General features: G+C 38.5%; 1 protein-coding gene across 1 annotated transcript in view; it reads right to left on the bottom strand.

Moving 5' to 3' along the window:
* The window catches only part of adgrl3.1 (adhesion G protein-coupled receptor L3.1), a 168,895-nt gene that overhangs the window by 35,141 nt on the left and 111,011 nt on the right, over positions 1-22,743 (bottom strand). The window contains exons 10-15 of the mRNA XM_088419286.1: positions 20,867-21,052; positions 18,587-18,625; positions 7,289-7,472; positions 1,972-2,094; positions 1,565-1,770; positions 292-468 (exon numbers count right to left, since the gene is read on the bottom strand). Coding sequence (XP_088275412.1) covers positions 292-468; positions 1,565-1,770; positions 1,972-2,094; positions 7,289-7,472; positions 18,587-18,625; positions 20,867-21,052 — 915 coding nt within the window. The remainder of the gene's footprint in view (positions 1-291; positions 469-1,564; positions 1,771-1,971; positions 2,095-7,288; positions 7,473-18,586; positions 18,626-20,866; positions 21,053-22,743) is intronic.

The following is a 22,743-nucleotide window of genomic DNA, read 5'->3' as shown; positions in this document are numbered from 1 at the left end:
TGTGTAAAGTCCCCTTTTTTGATAATTTAATTAGGAACATCTGATATTATGGTCAGAATATCTTAATAGAGTTTGTCAAATCACTTGTGAAACTTTCCAAAGTATAATAACTAAGTAGTGGAGTCGAGAGAGTTTTAAATACATTTGCCAGATGTTGTGGTCCCATTCTCTTCCTGTCTTCCAACCCCCTCCCTTTCAAGATGTGTTACTGCAGCTTTGCGTAGCAATTAAATAGTGTCATGATTCTTTCCAGAACCATGCTGGCCAGGTTAAGCCAAAGTCACCGCCTACCTTGACCTCCACATGGGCCATGAGCACAGCAAAGCTGGTGAGGTGAGTGCAGGAGCAGCTAGTGTGGGTGCGATTCGTTGCCAGCAGACGACAATCCTGCGTCGACCAAAATCCCGTCATGGTGCGCTTGGAGTAACTCCAAAAGGAACAGTTGGGATTGAAGTTCTCTTCGGAATGCTGGGGAAGCAGAGACAGAGAAAAGTAGATTTAAAGATGGAATGAAAAGCAGGAAGCAGGAATGGAGAAAATACAGAAAAAATGGAATTCTGTGAGAAAACATTTGGAGGGCTGACTAAACCCAAAGCATTGGGTAGACTGATTAGAAGCAGTCAAAGAGACAAGAGTACAACAAACAGAAGGGACAGAATACGCCGCAACAAATGTCATGTCAAGAGGTGACATAGCAAAGACTGTTCTTGTTGTGTGTCAGATTGCGAGTGAAGGAGCTAGTGGCGAGAACTGAAGAATCTGAGTGCTACTTTCCAAATGAGCACCTAAAACACAGAGTGCTCATTTACTGCCAACAAATTGGATGAGTATTCAGGTCTAGGTTATGTTATATACCGGTATATATATATATATATATATATATATATATATATATATATATATATATATATATATATATATATATATATATATATATATATATATATATAATAATAAAGTAAATCCTAATAAAATGGCTTGCAAATTAAAAAGTTTTAGGCCAGCCAAATTTAGAGGACCACACTATTTAGGCCAATTGGTTCTCAGGGACTACAATGACTTTTTAAGGCCTATTAGGGTATATAAAAGCGACACATCATAAAGGGAATGCCAATTTAAAGTACTAATGCGTTTCAGAGAGTTTTTAATCACAAATAAGGCCCCTGACCCTCGTTACAACGATTTACTTGTTGAGTGTTGTTTTGGGATTTGTTAGTCAAAATGTTTCTTCCTTGGAGGTTTTCTGGACAAAATTATTGAACCACACATGTATAAATCAAAGGCACTTTTCGGCAATTAGTAATAATTGTTGCACTGTACTTTCAAAGCTATACAAGTGACTTTTTAAATTATGTCCATGGTATGTAAAACATTTACACTCCAAAAACCAGGTTTATGTGATATAAAAAAAAGACAATTGTGTCCTGCATTAATGTGACCTACACCCTGTACAGAAAAACACACACCTTAGAAAGGGGGGGGACATGGGAATATATAGTTGCACATTCACCGCCACTCACGAAGACTAGCTGCAGAACCCTACAGACTGCATGACAGGACTTACCTGTAGATGTTTGACCGTGAAGATGACAGGTTCTGACAGGTAAACCTTGTTGCTCTCCTTGTTGATGGATGCCATGATGACGGGGGAGTTAACAATAACCGAATAGTTGGGGTAGACGGCTTCGCTGCTCAGTCGGACGCTGGCGTTTTCCGTGGAAAGATAGGAGCCCAGGTTCCTGTAGAGGACAAAGGCCATCCTGATCTCACCTGTTGGAAAAAAAAAATAAAATAAATAAATATATATATATATATATATATATATATATATATATATATATATATATATATATATATATATATATATATATATATATATATATATAAAATAACAGAGGTGCGCACGATTATACAGAGCAGGGGTGAGCACGAGAGAATGGCTGGAGCAAGAGTTGGAGATTTCCTCATTACCGTTTCTACCGTGCTGTTTTAGAGTGCTGGCTGACAGCTGGATGGAGTTTCCGTGTAGCTCAGACTGAGGGAATGTCAAGTCAGTGAGGCTCCCATCCGTGCTAAGCCTAGCCACTTCCAGCTCTGGAACACACACACATAAATGTACACAAATTAACACACCCACAAGTCAAGTCATTGCACAGCACGTTACATCAGGTTTGTTTTGTAGCCTCTTGTACGAACTGTGTTTTCTCACTAAGTGCTTCATAGCTGTCGTTCCTCAAGCAGTTCTCACTCAACCATACACACACAATAAAGTGAAGTAAATTATATTTTACACACTAAACTAGCAACAGCGTCTTCAGGTGGATAATCTTTACAATGTGGGAATCTAATTTGGTCGTCGGAGTTTGTTAGCACATCCTTGATTAGGGCTGTGTAATGTAATAGATAAAGATTCTAATTAACAACCAATTATACCTTTGGTGTATCACTATCTTGGATTTTGCAGTGATTTGATGATTTAGACACTGCTTCCGATGTGAAAATAGCTTGCACATCAATTAATGCGCACAAGGACATGCTCTGTTAGATGAAAAGTTGTAGTGGGAGGGTTGGGGTGAGAGAGGGGGAGGTCAAAGTCAGATTCTGAAAAGAGCTGAAAAGAAGACACTTTAGTCAGAAGATTGGGATAAAAGGTTAGTAGGAAATGGGGTGAGGTAAAATGCGGAATTTAAGCAGATAACACATTGATAGAAAAAGGCGCTGGTTTCTCATTGGTATACACTGAGTTAGAACCGCTAGTTTACTTGCCAGGAGGCACTATTTTTTTAGGAAATCACAGGCATCTTACTGTTATGTTGCTGCATTATTCTTACAGTCCAAGTGTGTCTGTGTTGTGGTGAATGTAGGATGGTGCTGCTCTTATATCTAAATGTGCAGGCATTTTTAATCTATGTTGAATATGTAGTGGTGCTGCTCTTATTAACATGCATGCAAGTGCAGTCTGTGTGGAATGATGATGCATTACCCCAGCAGTTTAAAAAAAAATCAGTGTGACTTACAGTCTAAAAAATACAGTAGTCATATATTTGAATTTTCACTTTTTATCAGTAGATCACAAAGCATCTTACTGTTGAGCTGTTTTGCAGTTTTGTCCACTATCTAATATTTAACTAAGATTATATCAGGAAGCATATCAACAAATTTAGGACATCTTTGTTTTCTTACTGTCTATCTTACAACAAGACTGAGCCACAAAAGCACATGCACATCCATACGCATCTCAGCAGATATCAAAACAAGCTGAGTATAAGCTAATTAAAGCATCCTTGTCATGACAATCGACTTCATAGGAAACACACTTGTTCATTATTGTTATCACACATGTGCATGCTGATGCTGCTGTGTTATCCCTTCAAATCACTCTTTTGCTATCGCTAATAATTAATTCATCTGTCTTGTAGTGAAGCGTATAGTCACACATTCAATAATGCATTTAATGCTTCTTGGGCTTCTTGGGGATGTGTCATTCAGATTCCTGTTGCACGCGTCCATGAAAGACTCAGAGGGGGAGAAACTCGGGATAGAGGGAAAGGAAATAGAGGAGAATGATGAGGAGTGCGATCAGGCCAGTTATGAATAAAAAGAAGAGATAATCACGGCGGATCTGCCCACTGGATTAGCTGGGAGGGAAGATTAACGGCACAAAAAAGAGAAATGAGCACACAACAAGATTATTTCCTGTTTTTAGTTCTTTGGAGATGAGCTAGCCTACATTTTGGTGTGCTCTTAGTGGCACGGAGGGAAAAGAAAATGACAGTTCATGGTGATGAAACCTATTTCAACTTAAGAGGGTAAAGTGTAATGTTAGAATCACATTAGGTGAATAGCTGTGATTTCACTGCCTAGTGATGTGAAAGAAAAACTCTCAGGGCGTCATGTGACATTCTATCACCGGCATCAGCCTCAAGCACGCACTCGTTGAGACTTGGTTGCTCGTCATCTTTGGCTTCATTTGCCTTCCTGCTCCTCCTTTTCACCTCTGATGGCGTAACATACAAGCGGAGTGAGGCTTCGCACCGGGGGAGCTGGTTGATGTGATGAGCGGGAAACATAAGATCAAACCACGCAAGGGTGGAGAGGAGGAGGAGAAGGGTGAAGGAGGAAATAACAAGAATGACACTCCATGTTGTGGGTGCAGCTGAAATCAAGCCGAACACACAAACTACAAATCACCATGTCTTGTTCCTGTGAAGCCATCGCTGATGAGAGGCAAGGAAATGCACTTTTAATTACAAGGCTAGAAATATAAAAACTACAATGCGCGGAGCTCTCTCGGCCTCTTCTTATAGATATTCATTCAAACTTATGGAGGTACTTCCATAGATGTAAAATAATCATTTTTGAACATTTGAGAAACAATGATTGAAAATTGGGTCCAAACAATAATCTCCAATCCGAGGTCAGCTGTTTGGCAAACAACGGGTAACCACAATACATTTTATACTGTAGATTTTACTCCAAAAAGAGTTGATTAGGTCTTTGTCTAAAGAGAGCAAATCCTACATTTGGATTTACTCTGAATGTTTTACTGCCGTCCAAGTATACATTTAACAATTAAATTCTACTCTGTTAAGACTGTTTAGACTGAGTAATGCTAAGCTAAAAGAATAATACAATTTTATGTAGAGGTGTCAAAATGTATCGTTTCATCGATAACTACTTGATGAAGATATTGACAACTGTTGGAATAATTAAGTACTGTACGTTACGGACTATGAGTCGCACCGTTATATTAACCGCAGCATACTGAGCATGCCTGCATGTTTAGTAGCAACATATTTACAGAAAAAGGAAGGATGAATATTTTTAACATATCACCAACAGAATACTGCAGAGTTGAATTGCACTTCAGCCTCTAAATAAATACTTCAATAGCATCTTCTTCCCGTTGTTTAACTGATTATTTTAATGAACATATACAGTAAACACATTGCACATAATTCATACATACGATCAGAAATATAGAAATACAATCATATATACTGTATTCTGTATATCAAATTTACACTTCACAAAACTTTATACAAGATCTTTTCAATTGAGACATATTTTTTATAATATATTTTTAAAACTCTTTTTGAGCACATTCCATGATTCACATCTTTTCAGTTCTATTTCATATTTGTTCCATAAACTGACTCCTTGAACAGATACCCACATTCGCTTGGCCGGTGGGCAAAACCAGCAGATAAACTGGACTATAAGCTGCAGGGCTCAAATCATGAGAAAAAAGTGTTGTCTTATAGTCCGAAAAATACGGCAATTGTTAGAGCATTCGTTTACTGTCCAAAATCATTTGAAATTCACCTTCTCAAATCAACTCTATTTGCACAACGAGTTGCACATGATCATTTGAAATGAATTAATAGTCTTTTTTACAGAATGTTATTGTATTTATTGTTTACAGTATAAAACTGTAAATGTATATACAGCTAAGAACTAAAAAGGAAAACGTAGTTGAATACCATCGGAAATTTTTTGGATTGCAATGCATTTGGGAAGAAAAGGGATTAGTCTATCCGAACTCAAGTTACAACTGAGTAATTGTCGCCTATCCTTAATAATTAAGTTGAATTGCCGCTAACCATTTCAATGAAAGGAATTTCATCCAATTATAGAACAAACAAATCAGGTGGTTAAGAACTACACAATGCAGACAACATGTTCTGGTCGCGCGCTGACCAAAGCCTAGGTAGTGATCGGAACGATGGCTTCAGTGAGATATGATGACAAAAAATGATGGCGGTGCGGGAGGCGGAGGAGTGAAGGCGGTATGCGTATTGCTATAATACTTCCACTAGAAATATGTCTGTGTGTGAATGCATCGTGCATGAAAAAAACAGGTGTCTGACAAATTTATTCTCTGCTTTGGAAGCCTCAAGGTCTTTTTTTTTTCTCTGTTGTCTTCACTCAGCATAGGTCTCAAAGGAGACGGAGCTTCTCATTGAAGTTCTTCATCCTTCTTTGTCTTTGGCACTTACACGCCTTCTCAATGTAACACATGTGCATACGTCTTGCAAATTGAAGAAGCCGCTATCCCCTTGCATGCAGAATTATTTTAGGCAAATGTGATAATCACTGTGAAAAACAATGAAATATCTTTATTAAAGATTTACGGTACTTTGATTCTGCCGCTCAGGGCTAGGTATTAAAAGGGGCAAGTATTGTTAAGCAACTTTTCTATCTTTTCAATTTGTGTTCTAATAATGTTGACACGTTCCAAGTACTAAAATTAACATTATTAAACCCCTCGCATTTGCCAGTTGTTGTTGTTTTTTTTCTCTTTGTTTTTTCATTAACTGCTGGGCAACTCGATACAGTGGAATACAAATGCTACTTGGCACATAATGCAAAATCCTAATGGGCTACTTCCATTAAATCACATTTGGGAAGGTACATACAAAGAGTCGAGAAAGTGTTTATCCTCGGGCATTTTATCTCCCATGCTAACAGGTTATTGTGAGGCTAAAACAGCATGATGGTATTTTGGGTATAAGTAGACTGGAGTTTTCCACAGAGGCAACAATGAGAAAATGAAGTGAATACAAGTGGCCAATTCAGGTATCCAATAAAATATTTTTTTCGTGTTTTGTAAAACTTCAGTTAAAACATATACATAAAAATGAGTGAAACCTACTGTATTAAATTTCATCAAAATAGTGAATGGATATATGGCAGAATGGAGCGAGTGAATATTTTTGGTGTGAAATCTCTTTTTTATTTATTTGCTGTTATCTTTAGCTTTTTATTGTTTTCTTTAGTGACTAGTTTATTTTTTTAAATTTTTTTAATTTTTCATTTGATGTTGTGTTTAATTATTTGTTGTGTTTTGCACTTATGAGCCACCATATTTTATGCACTGAAGATTCATGATTCAGTGGATAGATGATTGAGTGGTGAATTGATAGATGAATGGATAAAGCGTGAGGGTGAAGGGAGTACACGGGTGGATTGATTGATGGCTAGTTGATTAACGAATGGATGAACGATCAATATCGTAATGTTGATATGGATGTTGAAAGAATGGCTGGATGATAGACCAACCGATGGAATTTGGGTTGTTGATGCACATCTTTTGGTTGGATTAATAATTGAATTACTTGGAAGCATTCTAAGTGTACATCATACTGTATATATATATATATATATATATATATATATATATATATATATATATATATATATATATATATATATATATATATATATATATATATTTGAGCATTTGGGAACATTCATAGGCAGGGAAAAAAAAAAAAAAAACACTCACGGATGTTGTCACTAGTCTCCTGCACGGTGTCGGTCTTAAGGAGGTTGTCAGCTAACATAAAAGCGCCGGTTTCCACCGTATCAAGGAGCAGCGTGGCCGAGTGCAGCTGCTCGCTGGTGGACAGCTCTCGCCACGCTGTCTGGGCTCGCGGCTGCAGCAAATTATTCACCGTCTCCACCATGGCCTGAGGGGCGGCACAAACATTGAAGGAAACACTTAATAAATGATTCTAACCTGACCATTTAATGCCAATCCATTAACGGTGCATGTAACATTAGTGTTCCATGACAAGCATAGTCAATAACACAAGACAACGGAAATGTAGTGGCCTCTCATTTATCATCTTGATAAATTATGTTGACAAAAATGTAAGGGATGCAAATGCACCATTCCCATGCAGAAATTGCAGAAGAAACATTCAAAATCACATTTTCACAAATGTGATCCAGTCATTGCTGGATTTATGAGCTTGTTTTCACCCAGGTACCTTTCACACAGAAAACAAACAAACAAACAAAAAAACAATAAAAAAATCCTTTGCGTTGAGTTGACATGCGGCTGTTCTGATTTTGGTTTGTCAAATAAAATGTGTTCCCCCCCCCGTGACCATTGTGTGGATAAGCAATTACGATAATGGGCGTATGTATGAATGCAATTTTTGATGTACCCCCTCCAATATGCTCACAGAGTAGTCATCGCTGCTTGCCGCATCAAATGAGCATTTATGTAGAGAAAAAAAAAATGGACAGAGATGTCCGACTGTGTGAGCGGTCATTGAATGCACCTCAGTCAACTTCGTGAGTACAGTACTCGCCCTCTACACAGCTATCAATTGTTGAATGCCTCATTAAGAAAAATGCACCACCTAAAACACCTAGCTCGCTAAGATCTGACTACATTTCCAAGTAGTTCTGGTTTCTGTATGCCCAAAACATGAATGTGAAAATAAACAGGATAAATCCCTTTTGATTTGGTTTATCCATACAATACATTTTCTGGCTGACTAAAAGGTGGCTATTGAGACGTGCCCTACTTAAAAGCGGGATACGTCATTATATTTATACATCAAAATACGCCATTACTCGGGACCCAAAGCTCAAAACCGGGACTGCCCTTGTTCAACCGGAATGTATGGTCACCCTACATGTGCTACTTGTTACTACATCACCATTGCATAGGGCCAAATTTCTTCACTTTGATAAAATCAAAACCGAATTGCTTTTTCACCAAAAAGGAACTGGACCAGATTCAGTTTATTCAACAAAATACACTCAAAATTTTAATTTATGAAATAGTTTGAATTCTGTTGCAAAGTTTATATTTTCAACAAGAGTCCATTGAAATGGAACTAGCGTTGCGAGTGTAAAAGTTCAATTTAAAATCCTTCGACTGACTTCTGAAAATCAAATTAAATGACTGAGCTTATTGTGGCTATATGCAGGTTTATCTTTGTGTTTCTAAGCATAGGCTCGTGTGCATACATTAGCATATCGGCCTCACAGTTCAGGGACTCAAGTTCAAATCCACCTGACTCCGGCCTTTCCTGTGTGGGCCTTCCCGAGTGCCCATGGGTTCTCTCATGGCATTCTAGCTTCCTTGTACACTCCAAAAACATGCATGGGAGGTGAAGTGGACATACTAAATTGTCCTTAGGTGTGATTAGGTGTGTGGATTGCTGTTTGTCTTAGTGTGCCCTGCGGTTGGCTGGCAACCAGTCCACGGTGTCCCCCGCCTACTGCTCGAAGCCTGCTGGGATATGAACCAGCAAGCTTTTGACCCTTTTGACGATAAGCGGCTATAGAAAATGGATGGATAGATGGATGGCTGTTTCGAAGAAAAAAACTTTTTTGAGTTGGCGTTGTGCTGGATGGCTCAGAGAAGTAATAAGATATGTTATTGTCTTCTGGGTCACATTGAACCATGCACAGCAGCTTGGACTTAAAAAAAAAATAGCTGAGTAAAAGGAAGAGAGTAGAAAAAATATCCTTTTGAAAACAATACTCATTTTCTCTCCAGCCCACATTCCTTCACACTCTTAAGAATGCACCTCCTCATTTTCAGACCCCATTTTAAAAGACCCGAGGAGAGATAGAGAAACTGAGAATAGGAGGGGAGGGGTGCAACGAAGGGGGAAGAGACACGAAGGAAGTCATGGGAGAGCGATAAAACAGTCCAGTGCTTCCACGGTGACAGGCGTCCTCTGGGAGAAGTGGAAGAGCGAATACAGGTGCTATCATAGTCATACATCGCACCCGCCCATCTGCCTCTCAATTTTTCCTCTATTTCTCATTCTCGACTTGTAAAGCAACCTCTCTGCAAACGTCCTGCCATCGCTCGCTTGTGCCTCGCTCTTTTGCTGCCTCTCGAAAAGGAAGCCGGAGGAGAGCAGGTGGCCTTATACAAGCATAAGGGGTCTCTGGTGAGGAATAGCAAGGTGGGGGAGATAAGTGAAATATGTCCGTTTATTGGCGGTTTGAAGAAGACCGCATAGGACATAAAATAAATGGTACTTATTTGAGTGCATACCTGCCACAAGGCCGAACAATCTGAATTTGGATTAGCACCATACGGTCCTTTTTATAAGGACCAAGGTTCTGCAGTTGCTAAATCTTGTCTAGACGAATCATGCTTTATTGACTCAAAATAAGTAAATAAAAGTAAAAAAAAATAATAATAAATCCTATTATTATCTACGAAGTCAGGTATTTTTTTCTACTCATAAAAATAAATTGAAACGCCTCCTTGGTGAAGATAAAAGTGACAACACTCATGCATGTTAATGTGCTAATAACACACAAGATGACCGCTAAATTCAATCCAGACTGTTTTCTGTTTATTCATGAGAGCAAATAATCCTTGGTATAATCACATATGAAATGAATCCAGGATTTTAAAATTATAGTGTGATGCCCTGCTCCAGCTAGCAGCTAATTAGCTGTGATGCATGTTGCATGAGTTGCGGGATGGCTGCTTGTAAACCAAACTAATTAAGCCAGTGATTCGGCAAACAAGTAGAAGTTGGACATAATATAAAGTACACAGAAGTGCACAGGTGCAAAAACAATTGATTTTTCCTGTTCAGTCAACGTTGAGGTTCAATAAAACCCTGATGCAAAATTTAGAAACATAATTTAATTTATATTTGTTTTGAATTAATCTGTGCCAAAACAAGCAAAGAAAAAACACAAAAACAAATCTGTGATATAATGTGATTCTCTTTAAAAATGGTGGTAACTATGTAGGTTATTCAAGTTTTTCTCCATTGATTTAGCTAATTTTCTGACACAGAAATGACTCAAAATCTCAAAATATATGATTTGGATTTCATGATTCCATCAAATTGCAAATGTAGTTGTAGCGACTAATCCAGTGGTCTTTTTAGCCACTCGGGTGGGTGCGGAATGGGAGGTGTTTTTTATGCACTGTGATTGAATGGTTAGTAAATGATGACCTCGAATCCAAAATTATTGTTCGTGATTTTTCCATTTTATTTACAAGCTATGTATAGCATTAAGCATTAGCGTTGATCTTGGTTGATTATCAATTTAATTGTCATTCTCTCCAAAACATGTCAGCATGTTTTCATTGGTGTAAGTCATCATAATCACAATAGTCTTTGATAGTCAAAAATATTCAAGAGCATAACATTATGCACATATAATTTCAGTAGAATACTTTATTTATAGCACTGTGGCCTGGATATATTTGACCTTTTCCTTTTTTTTTTTTTAATTAGCGCTTCTATTTTTACATGTCCAGAATATTGCGTATACTGTATTTTCTTTTTGTGTAGTCAACAGTAATTATCGAATTTACTTTATGTTTGAATAAAAGGGTTACAATTTCTCAGGCAGTATGAGTGCAGTCTATGGTATGTATAACTTTGGATTTTGCTACTTTGAGTGTTAAAAAAAAAGGTAGGGCGAGACATAGTTTTGTTGTGGTTAAGTGCTACTACTCATATGAGAAAGGGATCTCGTTTGAAACGTGTGTGAACAATTTTGGAAGTGAAATGAGCTTTGGCTAATGAGCTGTCTTGTCGCGCAGTACTGCAACTGTAAGACTTTGGCCAAAAGATCATTTAGTTTTAAAAATGTCATTTCCGTGTCAAGTAATTAACCAACCCAATGAAGAAAAACTGTAAGTGACTGTCACCGTAGGTGACTGACCCTGACCTAGATAATTCATTCCCAAGGTCAAAATGTATTTACAACAAACCACACTGATTCGTCTCATATCAAAGCCCTTGATTCAACCTTTTCGAATCTGCAATGATTTCTTCTGATATATCACATATGTGTGACATATATGACAACGCAAGGACAAAAACTAACTGTAGCCTACAGCATGGTATCATCGACACAGAGATGTGAAAGCACTCAGCTAAATACAGTATCGTACATGGAGAGTGTTACTGTAAAGTCAATGTTTAATTTTTTTTAGTATTGCTTCATGGATAGCCTTGGAACTACATTCCTACTTTTATTGTTACTTGATTATTGACAATATTTTTTTTATAATAAGCAGCTGTTTTTCCTTTTCCTCACGATGCAGCTCGAGTTCATTTTACCACAAATATCCGCATCCGTCCATGTTCCACCAAGTTTATGTTTGTGTGTATATGCCAAAAGACCGTATTTAATTAAAGAGTCAAATGGAATACTTTTAAATGTTCTCCAACCGGTGCACACATGGTCTATACCTTACCACTCTTAATTGAATCATCTGGAGATGTCATAACTTTTATACGATCCACTCTGTTTTAGCACTACTCCTGTGTGTGAACAATGGGGTACTCTGACGGTGGTTCAGTCTCCTTGGTTCTTTTATTGGAAATAATGCTGTAACAACCTCAGCTAACATGAGCCGCTGTTAGCTGCAACAGGCACTTGCAGCTAACAGCGCAATGACATCATCCCGTTACGGTAATTATTGCAAGACTACGGCTGATATAAAATGCACATCTGTGCGTCAAAACTCGGCTTATGTGGCTTACCAATCGATCTCCCTTGAAAAAATAAGGTACCTTTTATAAGAAACACCCATACTTTGGGTCTTTATTTTGGGAAAAAAAAGTGTGTCCTTTATTTGGGGAATTACAGTAATTTATATTCCACAAATAATCAGATTGGCGTGTTTACAGTAATTGCGACAATTTGAGCATACCGCATGATTGTAAATACATTTTTTTTTTTTTTACTTTGAGTCAGGATAACTTAAATCAAAAGTGTATACTGAATATAACAAAAACATCTTTTAAGTTCTTCATCCGCTACAGACAAGTTCTTCTGCCAGAACAAAGTTGACAATTTTACTAGGAAGCATGTTTGCAATGTGTGAATAGAGATATCAATAACATCTTGTGATAATGTCAAAAAAGATGACACAAACTAAAGATGACACATAGTACACATTTTTTAGATAATAATAACATCTACAGTGTTCCTTTGTGTATTCTGTTATATATTGGGAATTACATCTGTTGGAAAACAAATGACGAGATCTGGAGAAACAGTGTGTGGGTGCATTTTATTTAATATTCACGTTTACAAATGTATGAGTTGTGTGTGGGTGTGTGTGTGTGTGTGCCTGTGTGAATGCGCGCATCATGGGGGCTCGAGAAGAGCGGCATAGCAGTGCATCATTCTGCTCCACTTGCTGAGCCTATTCTCAGCGCAGGCTCTGTTTTCCATTCCCTCATGCTGTACTTTGATGTGTTTCAGATAACCACCAACTGCCACCACCCTCCCATCTAACTCTCATTAAACTTCTCATAGCTTTTTATTGAACTTTTGATTATCTTGCATTTTCTATTCCATATAATTTTTTTTCATTGAAATGTAATTCTTCGGTGCTGAGATTATATCTGCGGAGGAGAAGGGCCGGTATCTGAGAAAAAAAGGTATGTGATATCCTTGAGGTGCAGACATCTACACATCATAAAAGTCATGGGAGTTGATATTGTGTGCGTGTGCGTGTGTACGTTTGTGTGGTTGCATGTGTGTGTGTACACACTTGCCTATGTGTTTGTGCCTATAAGCACAGTCGCCTTTGGTGATGTCTACGCAAGTCTGACGACTGGAGGGCTAGAATTATGGCCTTTTTTAAGGGGTTACTCACTCTGTGAAAACCGATAAGGGTGTTCATTTCTGCACTTGTGTATGCACATAACAGGGAAGTGCATGTGCACACCGAACACACACACACACACCAGTAAATGGGGCAGAAGTGAAATCCTTTGAAGCGTTGGGGTAATCCAGCGTAAACAAGAGCGGCAAGACAGACGAGGGGCGGCCTGTTCTACTTCTCGCAGCTACACGAGGGCTACACATGCACACGCATGAGCGCTAGCGCGTGGCCGCGGCCAGTGCGTACGCTGGCGCACGGCAAGGCACACTTTTTAAACTGACAGCTTTCGGATGTAAAAGTAAAAAAAAAAAAAAAAAATCTTTCTCGCTTGACTACGCTTGAAGAAAGTGCATGTTTTTGAGAATGTTTTCATCCGAGAAGCAGACTTTTCTGTCATTTGTTGTTGGACTTCTCTTCTGTCCTTTCTGACAGAACGAGTTTAGAGCTAAATCGGGCTTTACATTCACAGCATGTCATGTTTTGACCCGCCATCCATAAATAGAGGGCACATTAGACATTGTCATTGAAGCATTGCTGTCTCCTCACTGCGCGTTCTGTTGTTTTTTTGTCTGATCACATCCATTTTCTGTTTCTGTAAGCAGGGGCCCACATAAAACTGGTTACTGCATTAACTGATCAGAGATTTATGAGATTTATGAGAATTATATAGAATTGATTGTTGAATAATGACATCTTGGTTGCAGCCAGCAAGAGGTGCTTTTGATTCAGCCTCAACTAATTTAAATCCATAACAGTCAGCTTTTTCCTATGTGAAAAACAGGCTATATCAAAGGAGTAGCATCTATACCTGATTTAGACTAATCCGTGCATTTGTCTCCAGTTAGATTATTGCGCCAGCCTGCTCACTTAGCTTTCGAAATGAGTTCTATGACAGCTGCCATACATCCACAATATGGCTGCTCGAGTCCAATTTGCTCAAGTTCAGCACTGGCAAAGACTATATAGTTTATATTTTTTTGTCTGATTAAGGACACTTTAAAAATTGCAACTTATACATAATGATGCCAAAATATCTCACGTCAAAAAGTTAAAATGTTCACCATTAAAATACAACAAAAAAATAAAATGTAATATATTTTTTCTTCCAGTTTTGAAATGAAATATAATTTGGAATCATTCCAAATAAGAATTTCAGGAATTTTAATTACACTGAGTTAAAAGGGGGCAAAAAAAAAAAAAAGTAACCCCCCTCCCCGCGATAAGTGAAAAACATGATATAGCCCCCTTATATGAGTGCTCCTGTATGTGGTCCTGTATTAGTTGTGCAGATGGAAAAATGTGTTCTCCTTTTGCATTCAAGTTGCCCATCCCTGGTCTAAATCCATGCATGTCATAAGTTTCCTGTTAATCTGTTTTATACATTTGTATTGACTGTTGCTTCTTCTGCTACAATACTTCCATTAAATTGTGTGCGTTCAAAATATCAATCAAAAATGAATCAATTTTTACTGCCTTCAAAGTATTCAAACGCCTGTTGTGTCTTTATGTAATTTTGAACACGCATGCTTTCCATCACTCTTTCACGCTCTCTATCTATCACTCTCTCTCTCTCTCTCTCTCTCTCTCTCTCTCAGCGCACCTTGCACATGCTACATCCCTCCATCTAGAAGCCTGCAGCATCAAAGCCTCTTCAAATAACCAACTTCATCATGAATAAATTGCCAATTTAGTATACATGAAACGAGTCCCTAGTTCCCCAAACGGAACGTGTGTGTGTGTGTGTGTGTGTGTGAAAGAGAGAGAGAAAAGAGAAAGGAGAGAGAGAGAGAGAGCGAGAGAGAGAGAGAGAGAGAGAGAGAGAGAGAGAGAGAGAGAGAGAGAGGGAAGAAAATTCAATTATTTTCATCTCTATTAAGAATCCAAACCTCCTGCACACTCTCCTCACTTGACAATTAGTGCTGCAGATAATTAACGAGGAGAGGGCAGCAACACAGCACATCCCTAATCACGCACATTTCTATCTGGCATAGAAGGGGACTGCTGCTATAATTTTGTTTTGCATTACAGAGGCTAATTATATAATCGATCACTTCCACACACCCCCGACGCAGAAAGTGTGTGTGATGTAATGTTCTGAACCCGGAAGGAGCTGTCTGAAGGTGCGGAGCGACGGATCGGCGACGTAGAAGATCGAAGGGAAGTCATCAAACAAACAGGCGCACCACTGTGATGTGACGGTGTAAGATCATCGGGGAGTTTATATTTATACATCGGCGTCGTGTGTGTGTGTCAGCTTGCATACAGTTATCAGCCATGTTGTATGATGTGACATTGCTGACTGGTGCTGATGTGGATAGATTTTGCAAAGGAGGGGAGGTTGGGAAGAAAAAAAACAGCCTGCATCAGGAGAAAAAGAGCTAGCCCATCAAGGTGTATGAATGCGTGTTTGTATGTGCGTGCGTGCGTGCGAGAGCAAAAAATGAGACCCTGCAGGCTGTCTCCAGCGCAGATGAGATAGGTGCTGCGGCCCCTTGTCTTTGTGTTATTACCTCTTCCAAGCGAGTCCAAATTCTAGAGTGCCATTCTGGTTGCCATTCTGTTGCTTTGTTTGTTAAGAGGATTACACAAAAAGATACTTCACCAATTTTCACTGTACTTTCTCAGTGGTTATCGATTGGCCCTTTGAGCTTCACGCTAACAGCATAACTAGGCTGTGCTCATCTCGCCTCGCTTCCCGGTGGAGTGTTCAGTGTGCCACTTTATAATGTTGCAGCTTTGCTCAAATTAGTCAAGCCTAAAGTCATGACAGCAGCTACTTCAGTAAAAGACAAAAATGTCTTGATCAACTAAACACAATGACGTGATGGGCAGAGCGAGCGTGAGTGAGCGAGCGAGCGCGTGCGTGCGTGCGGGGAAATAGACTCTCGTCAACATAAAATGACACAATCCACATTGTACTATTAATAGATGCACATATTAATTGATAAACATAGTAGTTGAATGATGGATTGATTGATAAAATAAAAGTTATTCAAAATATTGCTGTGCCCATATTTCAATTTAAATTGGATGTGTTCAATCAGAAATAATTCCTGTATATGTTTATTGGTGGGGCGGCTTGGTAGCGCAGAGGTTCGAACCGAGCCCTAACCCTAACCCTCGCTCCGGCTTTCTTCTGTGGAGCTTGCATGTTCTCCCCGAGCCAGCGTGGGTTCTCGCCGGGCACTTTGGCTTCCTCCCACATTCAAAAAACATTTATGGCAGGTATAATGGACATACTAAATTGTCCTTATGTGTGAATGGGTGTGTTAATGTTTTTTTTCTATGTGCCCTGTAATTGGCTTTCAAGATGTCCCTTGGCTATTGCCCATCGACAGCTGAGATAGGCAAGCCTGCCACCCCTCGTGAGGAAAAGTGGCCACAGAAAATGGATGGATGGTGGATGGATGTTAATTAGTGACAAGATCTGTTTTGATTTTATTTACATAGTTAGTTTAATTAAAATGTTAAATTGTTATTGTAACAAATGCTGTATTTGATATTTAGTTTAAAAATAAAACTATTTTTATAATATAGAAAAATGGCTATTTAGCAAACTTATATATCTTAGAGCTGTAATTTCAATACTGTGATACAGTGATATTGTTATATTTATGCTCAAGTTTATAATAACATTGGAATCTGATATAGTTCCATTCCTAGTGGAAGGAAGCATGTGAAAGTTCAAACACAAAAGCCAACAACTAGTGCCATTTTGATAAATGCTAACGCTAGCAGACTCATCCATGCTTGTGTTGGATTTTGCATTTTCTAACCCTGGACAAACAATGTTTTCAATTACCAATTCATTTTTATAAATAATTTGGCAGGAATCGAAGAGACACAAAGAGAAACAGTAAAAACAAAATCATTGGCCACTTGGGAGACAGCTCTTTTCACAGAGCCAAGCCAAAGGAATTGCTTTTGAAGAGAAATTCTCAATTTCTCCATCAGTAGAATTGCTTTCAGTGATCAGGTCTAGGATTCAATGAGGACATTTTCACCGATATTGGTCCCAAATTTGCAATCAAGTAGGTCAGCAGGATCTCGAGGAGAGCAGTAACAAAGAGGACAAGGCACTTTGGGTAATCAAGGTGACTTCTCTCCTTTGAAGGGTTAGAAGTAAAAAATAATTTACTTTTTGGGTTAGGGTTGGTTCAAGAGATTCTAGTTCTCTATACATACCTTTAAAAAAACCAAACAAAAACAAACCTACTTGTCTGTTATTGAATCCAATTATTTTGTCTTGTTTAGAATTTTCTAAATTGGCATGGCATTGCTTAATTTATGTTCATTTAGAATAGGAGGAAAACATACTTTTACGCAACTATAAAAGGGCAGAAGTCTGCTTTTGCAGTTGAACCCTTCATGTGAACGCACACAATGTTTTGTTTACATCTCTGGTTAAGATCTGCAGCTGACTGAAAGCCCTTTTAGTTAATAGCCATGTTTATGAATACAAAGACATGTACAAGTGATGCTACATTGTGTGTTCAAGGTTGCAACATTAACAACAATCCATTGAGCGACAAGGACATAGAAGCCATGAACACTGAGCCAACCAGACACACGTTAGTATCATTTCAAAGGAGTAGACCATGATCAAGAACCGGTGGGCAACAAACTATCCATCATTCTACTTCACTTTCTCTGATGCGGCAGTGGCAGCAGAGACATTTCAATGAATGGAGATGGATAGCGAGTCATTTTGCTTCCAGGCAGGCCGTTTACAACACAGCGCACGGTCCTGCAAAATAGATGAGCTGCTATTGATATTGATCATGGTCTCTTATCTGTACCACTGATTGCAAATGATAGGAAAAAAATGGAAATGAAAACAAAAGAAGCAAACCCTTTGAGGAGATGAAAATACCGTCAGCGAACACCTGTGGATTCAGGTGATTAATGTTGATGATGTATTATATTTGAGGTTGAGGACATAGTTCAATTATCCTCCTCCTTAAAGGGTTTCAATTCAAATTCTGAAACTTCTGCTGCAGAGTACAAACCAACATAGCGCATTACAAATGTGTGATAACACACACAGGCTTGCTTGATCAATGACATGCTGAGTGTGAAAGTAGAAAAACACATATAGACAAACGCGCACACACGCACAAAAAGCGGGATGTGGCAAAGCAATCAACGGATACCAGGATGCGGAAATACCTGTGTGAAAAACCTGCAGGACCTCTCTCTCTTCTGAAGCTGTAAATTCAAACAATTCAACTGTTAGCGATGTAACACTTCTCAATCACGCACGCGGCCTCAGGTGAGCATACACAGACAGAACGATGTCATTAACTTCACTCAAGTAGACTTTGGGGACTGGAAATAGACCCTGATTCTTCTCACTCACCTTTGTTTTCAGCGCACCCACCCACCAAAACGAAAACTCATTTCTCTTATCCTCTGTGTCGTTTGTTTCCCAACTGACATGTTTGTGACCCCAAACCTACAGACGAGGCTTGTAAAAATGTGTCTCTCTCCAATTAAATCTCTAAGTCATATTTTAGTTTTAGTTTAGATTTATAGCAACATAGTTTAAAAAATCATAAACGGCTGTTGTTAGATGTAAGTCAAGGAACATCAGTCTTTGTGTTTGAAGCCTTTGCTGGATCAATATGTAAATTCAATGGTTTGATATGTTGATGCAAAATTTGGACTTGTAGAACATACGCCAATATTTGTGTGTTATTCGTGTTCATTTTGTAACATTTTGTGAATCTAAATATTTGGCAATTGTCTTTTCTTTTCAGGAATCGTATGTTTTTATTATTCGACAGAAGGCATCATAAATAAATGGGCATTTTCCTTGGGTAGTGTGATATGCTTTCATAACAGAGACTCTTCCATTCATTTTCTGTATCTGCAGTTGAGTGTATTACGGCTGTTATTGTAATCCACTCCAACATGAATGGTCATCATTTCAAATTGCAGTGATTTAATTATGTATTTGGGTCATTAATAGGGATCAGGAACAGTGCTTTTCCTCTCAGCATGCGCAATACTTATCTGAAAATTCAACCTCTAACCAGCCATTTGGTCAACAGTAAAGCACAGATTAATGGATCCCACTTGCACACAAGCTTGGACGAGTTTGTTTCAAATAAATGAGCAGAAAGGACACGGGTTGCAGTGAGGCACATAGGCAGATTGGGAGAGTGTAAATAGGTACAGGCCCAGTGATTCAGAAAGTAAAGTTAAAAAAAAAAAAAAGACATAGTGATTGTATACGACTTGGCAGCAGCTGTCACTCTCGCTCCCAAAGTCGGCCTATCACTGTTGACCTCAGCAAAGACAATCAAGGAACAGTCTCCCATTAAATGAGTCAGCCAGTCAATTAGGCAGCCAAGGCAGCCAGTCAGCGAGTCCCCAATGACTTGGCTCACTTTAATGAATGCCTACATGAACAAACTACAGAACTAAATTCTTCCTTGTTCACTGCCGATAAAACGGATACAACGGATCAAATGTACTTAGGTTTAGGTTTCTATTCATGTAACTCCACAGTGATTGCAATATCTTTTTTGTCTATAGTACACTTTTCTTACGCTGCATATCACTGAAAAAAATACAATTCACAAAAACAAATAACTAAGTAATAACAAAAATATACGATTAAATAAAAAAAACCTCACACACATTGCTAATGAGAAAACCCAAAAGTAAATCAGGAATCACAAACAATAACGCCAAATAATTGCCAACAAATCATAAAATAAAAATCCTAAATTAAAAAAGTGAACAATCAAAAGCAAAAGATAAAACAATAAATAAAATAAACACTGAGAAACAATAAAGCAAACAATTAAAAAAATATTTTCAAAACCACAAAAGAAAAGCTAAAACTTGATGTTGTGTTTTGTCTTAATATGTCTTTTGTTTGTGATTCATTTTGTCTAGCTGTTTATTTATGAATTTTGTTTCACTGTTGTGATCCCTGTTGAAATGAATTTTGGTTCACCCTACATTTTCTTTACTTTTATCCGTGTTTTTTGATTTTATGTGTTTTGAATTTGAATTTTCTTTTGTCTGCTGTTTTGTTGGTGATTTTTTTATTTGTTTAATTATTAGCTTTTGTGATTTGCACTTCTGGGCCACTGTGCTTCTTTATTCAAGCTGCATAAAAAGCATGCAGTGTACAGCTACAGGTACCACAATAAAGTCTGGTACCACAGGTATCACAATAAATTCGGAAGCGGCTTTTATTCTTTAAACAGGAGATTCTTGTTCTTCTCTTTAGTACTTTTACTTGAATGAAGTGCGATTTAAATAGTTTGGCTCAGATTTGGGTTGAGAAAAGCAATTTGGACTCATTTCAGGGATACATGATATCAGGGGCTGGCATCTGAAAGGTAATGTAATCATTTGGATCATGTGATCACTTGGAAGTTTATTTTTCGCTTTTTATTTGTTTTGTTTGTTCAAAAACCTACAACGGAATACCTTGGTGAGGCTGCGTGCAGCGCTGTCCTTGCCGCCGGGAGTGAGGTTCCTGAGCTGCACATCGAGCAGCTCCACCAACTGAGCCATGGCTCGCACAGTGGAAGGCACGTCGCCAGGACGCAGGAGCCCTTTGGTCTGCTCTGCCAGCTCCCTGGCCACGATGGCTGCTGTCTCACCTGACCGGAGCTGCATACAAACAGGGAAACATGAGGTGTGATAGGGAATGATGGATGGATTTGGGGATGACATAGTGCAAGTTAGAGCAAGGAGAAAAAGTTGTGGCGAAAGTTGAGAGAGGAGGATAGGGACATGCAGGGGGATAGGAAAGGGAGGAACTGCGTAAGAGGACATATACTGTAAGGGAAAATGAAAACATTGTGAATTATTCATAGAGGACAGTCAACTCTGTGTTTGCGCTTGGGCAAGGTCATGATTAACAATTACATACAGTGGAACTTCTATGGTCCAATGCAGTCTGATTAGTTTGGATTTGGAAGAATGTCTCATAAGAAATTAATAGAAATCACCAATTCTGGTGTCACAATACCAAACATGAGACTTCAAGAACAAGCTATCAAGATCCTTTCCATTTGAACCACATAGCTTGAATATATAACAAACAAAAAGATAAATAGTCAATTACAAGCATTTGCCTGATACATGTCACGAGCGATCCACATACACAATAAATACATTTCCGGGGTTTTAGCACGCAATCGCTCAGTAGACTGAGACCCAACTAGCGATATAAATACAGGGGAACCCCTAGATACGAATGCTTCTGTAAATGAAATATTCACTTAACGAGTAAAAATTGGGCCGCATTTTTCCATTTTAATATGAGAAAAAATTCAATATACGAGCGATAATTTGCATGCTCCAGGAGAAAACTTGAAATTTCCGCACACATTAAAAGTGCCACTGCACCAGTATCCTGCTCTCCCATTGGTTAAAATTCATTGCCGTGCTCTCCTATTGGCTAGCGGTACAGTACAGATCGCTAATGTACAACTTTCTCAGTGTCATTCAGTAAGGCCAGCGTCATTATTTGTAATCTTGTGAGTGCGCGATCGGAAGGCAACTCAGGCAAAATGACATCACAGCAAGTAGACCTACCTCTAGATTTTAAGGCTTCACCCGGGTCCTTCGACAAATTTAAGAGGGGGGGTTGCATTCATTCCGTGGTACGACATGGGGAAGCTGCCAGCGCTGGTGCTCAACACTTCCATAAAGCGCTAAAAGAGAGCTTTGCGGTGATGTGGATGCAAATGCCTGGGTAATGAGGCGCTTCTCTCTGGAGCAGGTTAACCTCATTTTGCAGTTGCATTAGCCAAATTTGATGAAAATTAGAATTTCAATGTTTTTTGTGTTTTTGTTGTTGTTTTTCTTTTAAGTTCAAGTAGAATTAAAGTACTGTTTACAGCCATTTTTTGAAGAAAAATATGATGAAAAGTTACAATGTTTTTTTTTTTCAAATAAAGTTCAAGTGGAATTAAAATTATTGTTTACAGTCATTTTTTTCTTTTTCTGTGATTTGCCTGACATCTACCGAACATTGCAATTTTTTTTAAAGGCAAGGCACAATAATTACAAAATTTAAGATGACCTTTATTTGTAGCTTGGAACAAATTCGGCAATTTACATGTAAAATGTGATTCCCTATAAGAATGATTCACGATAGATGCACTGGAACAGATTCAATTCGTATGTAGAGTTTCCACTGTATTGTGTTTTACAACACGACCTAACAGTGGCTATAATTCCACATGTACCAGTGGATGAAAAAGAAAAGCGTATCACCGCTACTAAAATGCGGCAAGTAGGTCGTGTAGTATTCAGTGAATGATTGATATAGCCGGCTCAAAATGTGCATACAG

Source organism: Hippichthys cyanospilos, chromosome 7 (assembly GCF_059441005.1).
Source record: "Hippichthys cyanospilos isolate Australia breed blue-spotted pipefish chromosome 7, RoL_Hcya_1.0, whole genome shotgun sequence".
Taxonomy (NCBI): Eukaryota; Metazoa; Chordata; class Actinopteri; order Syngnathiformes; family Syngnathidae; genus Hippichthys; species Hippichthys cyanospilos.
This window is presented reverse-complemented; position numbering and strand designations above follow the sequence as displayed.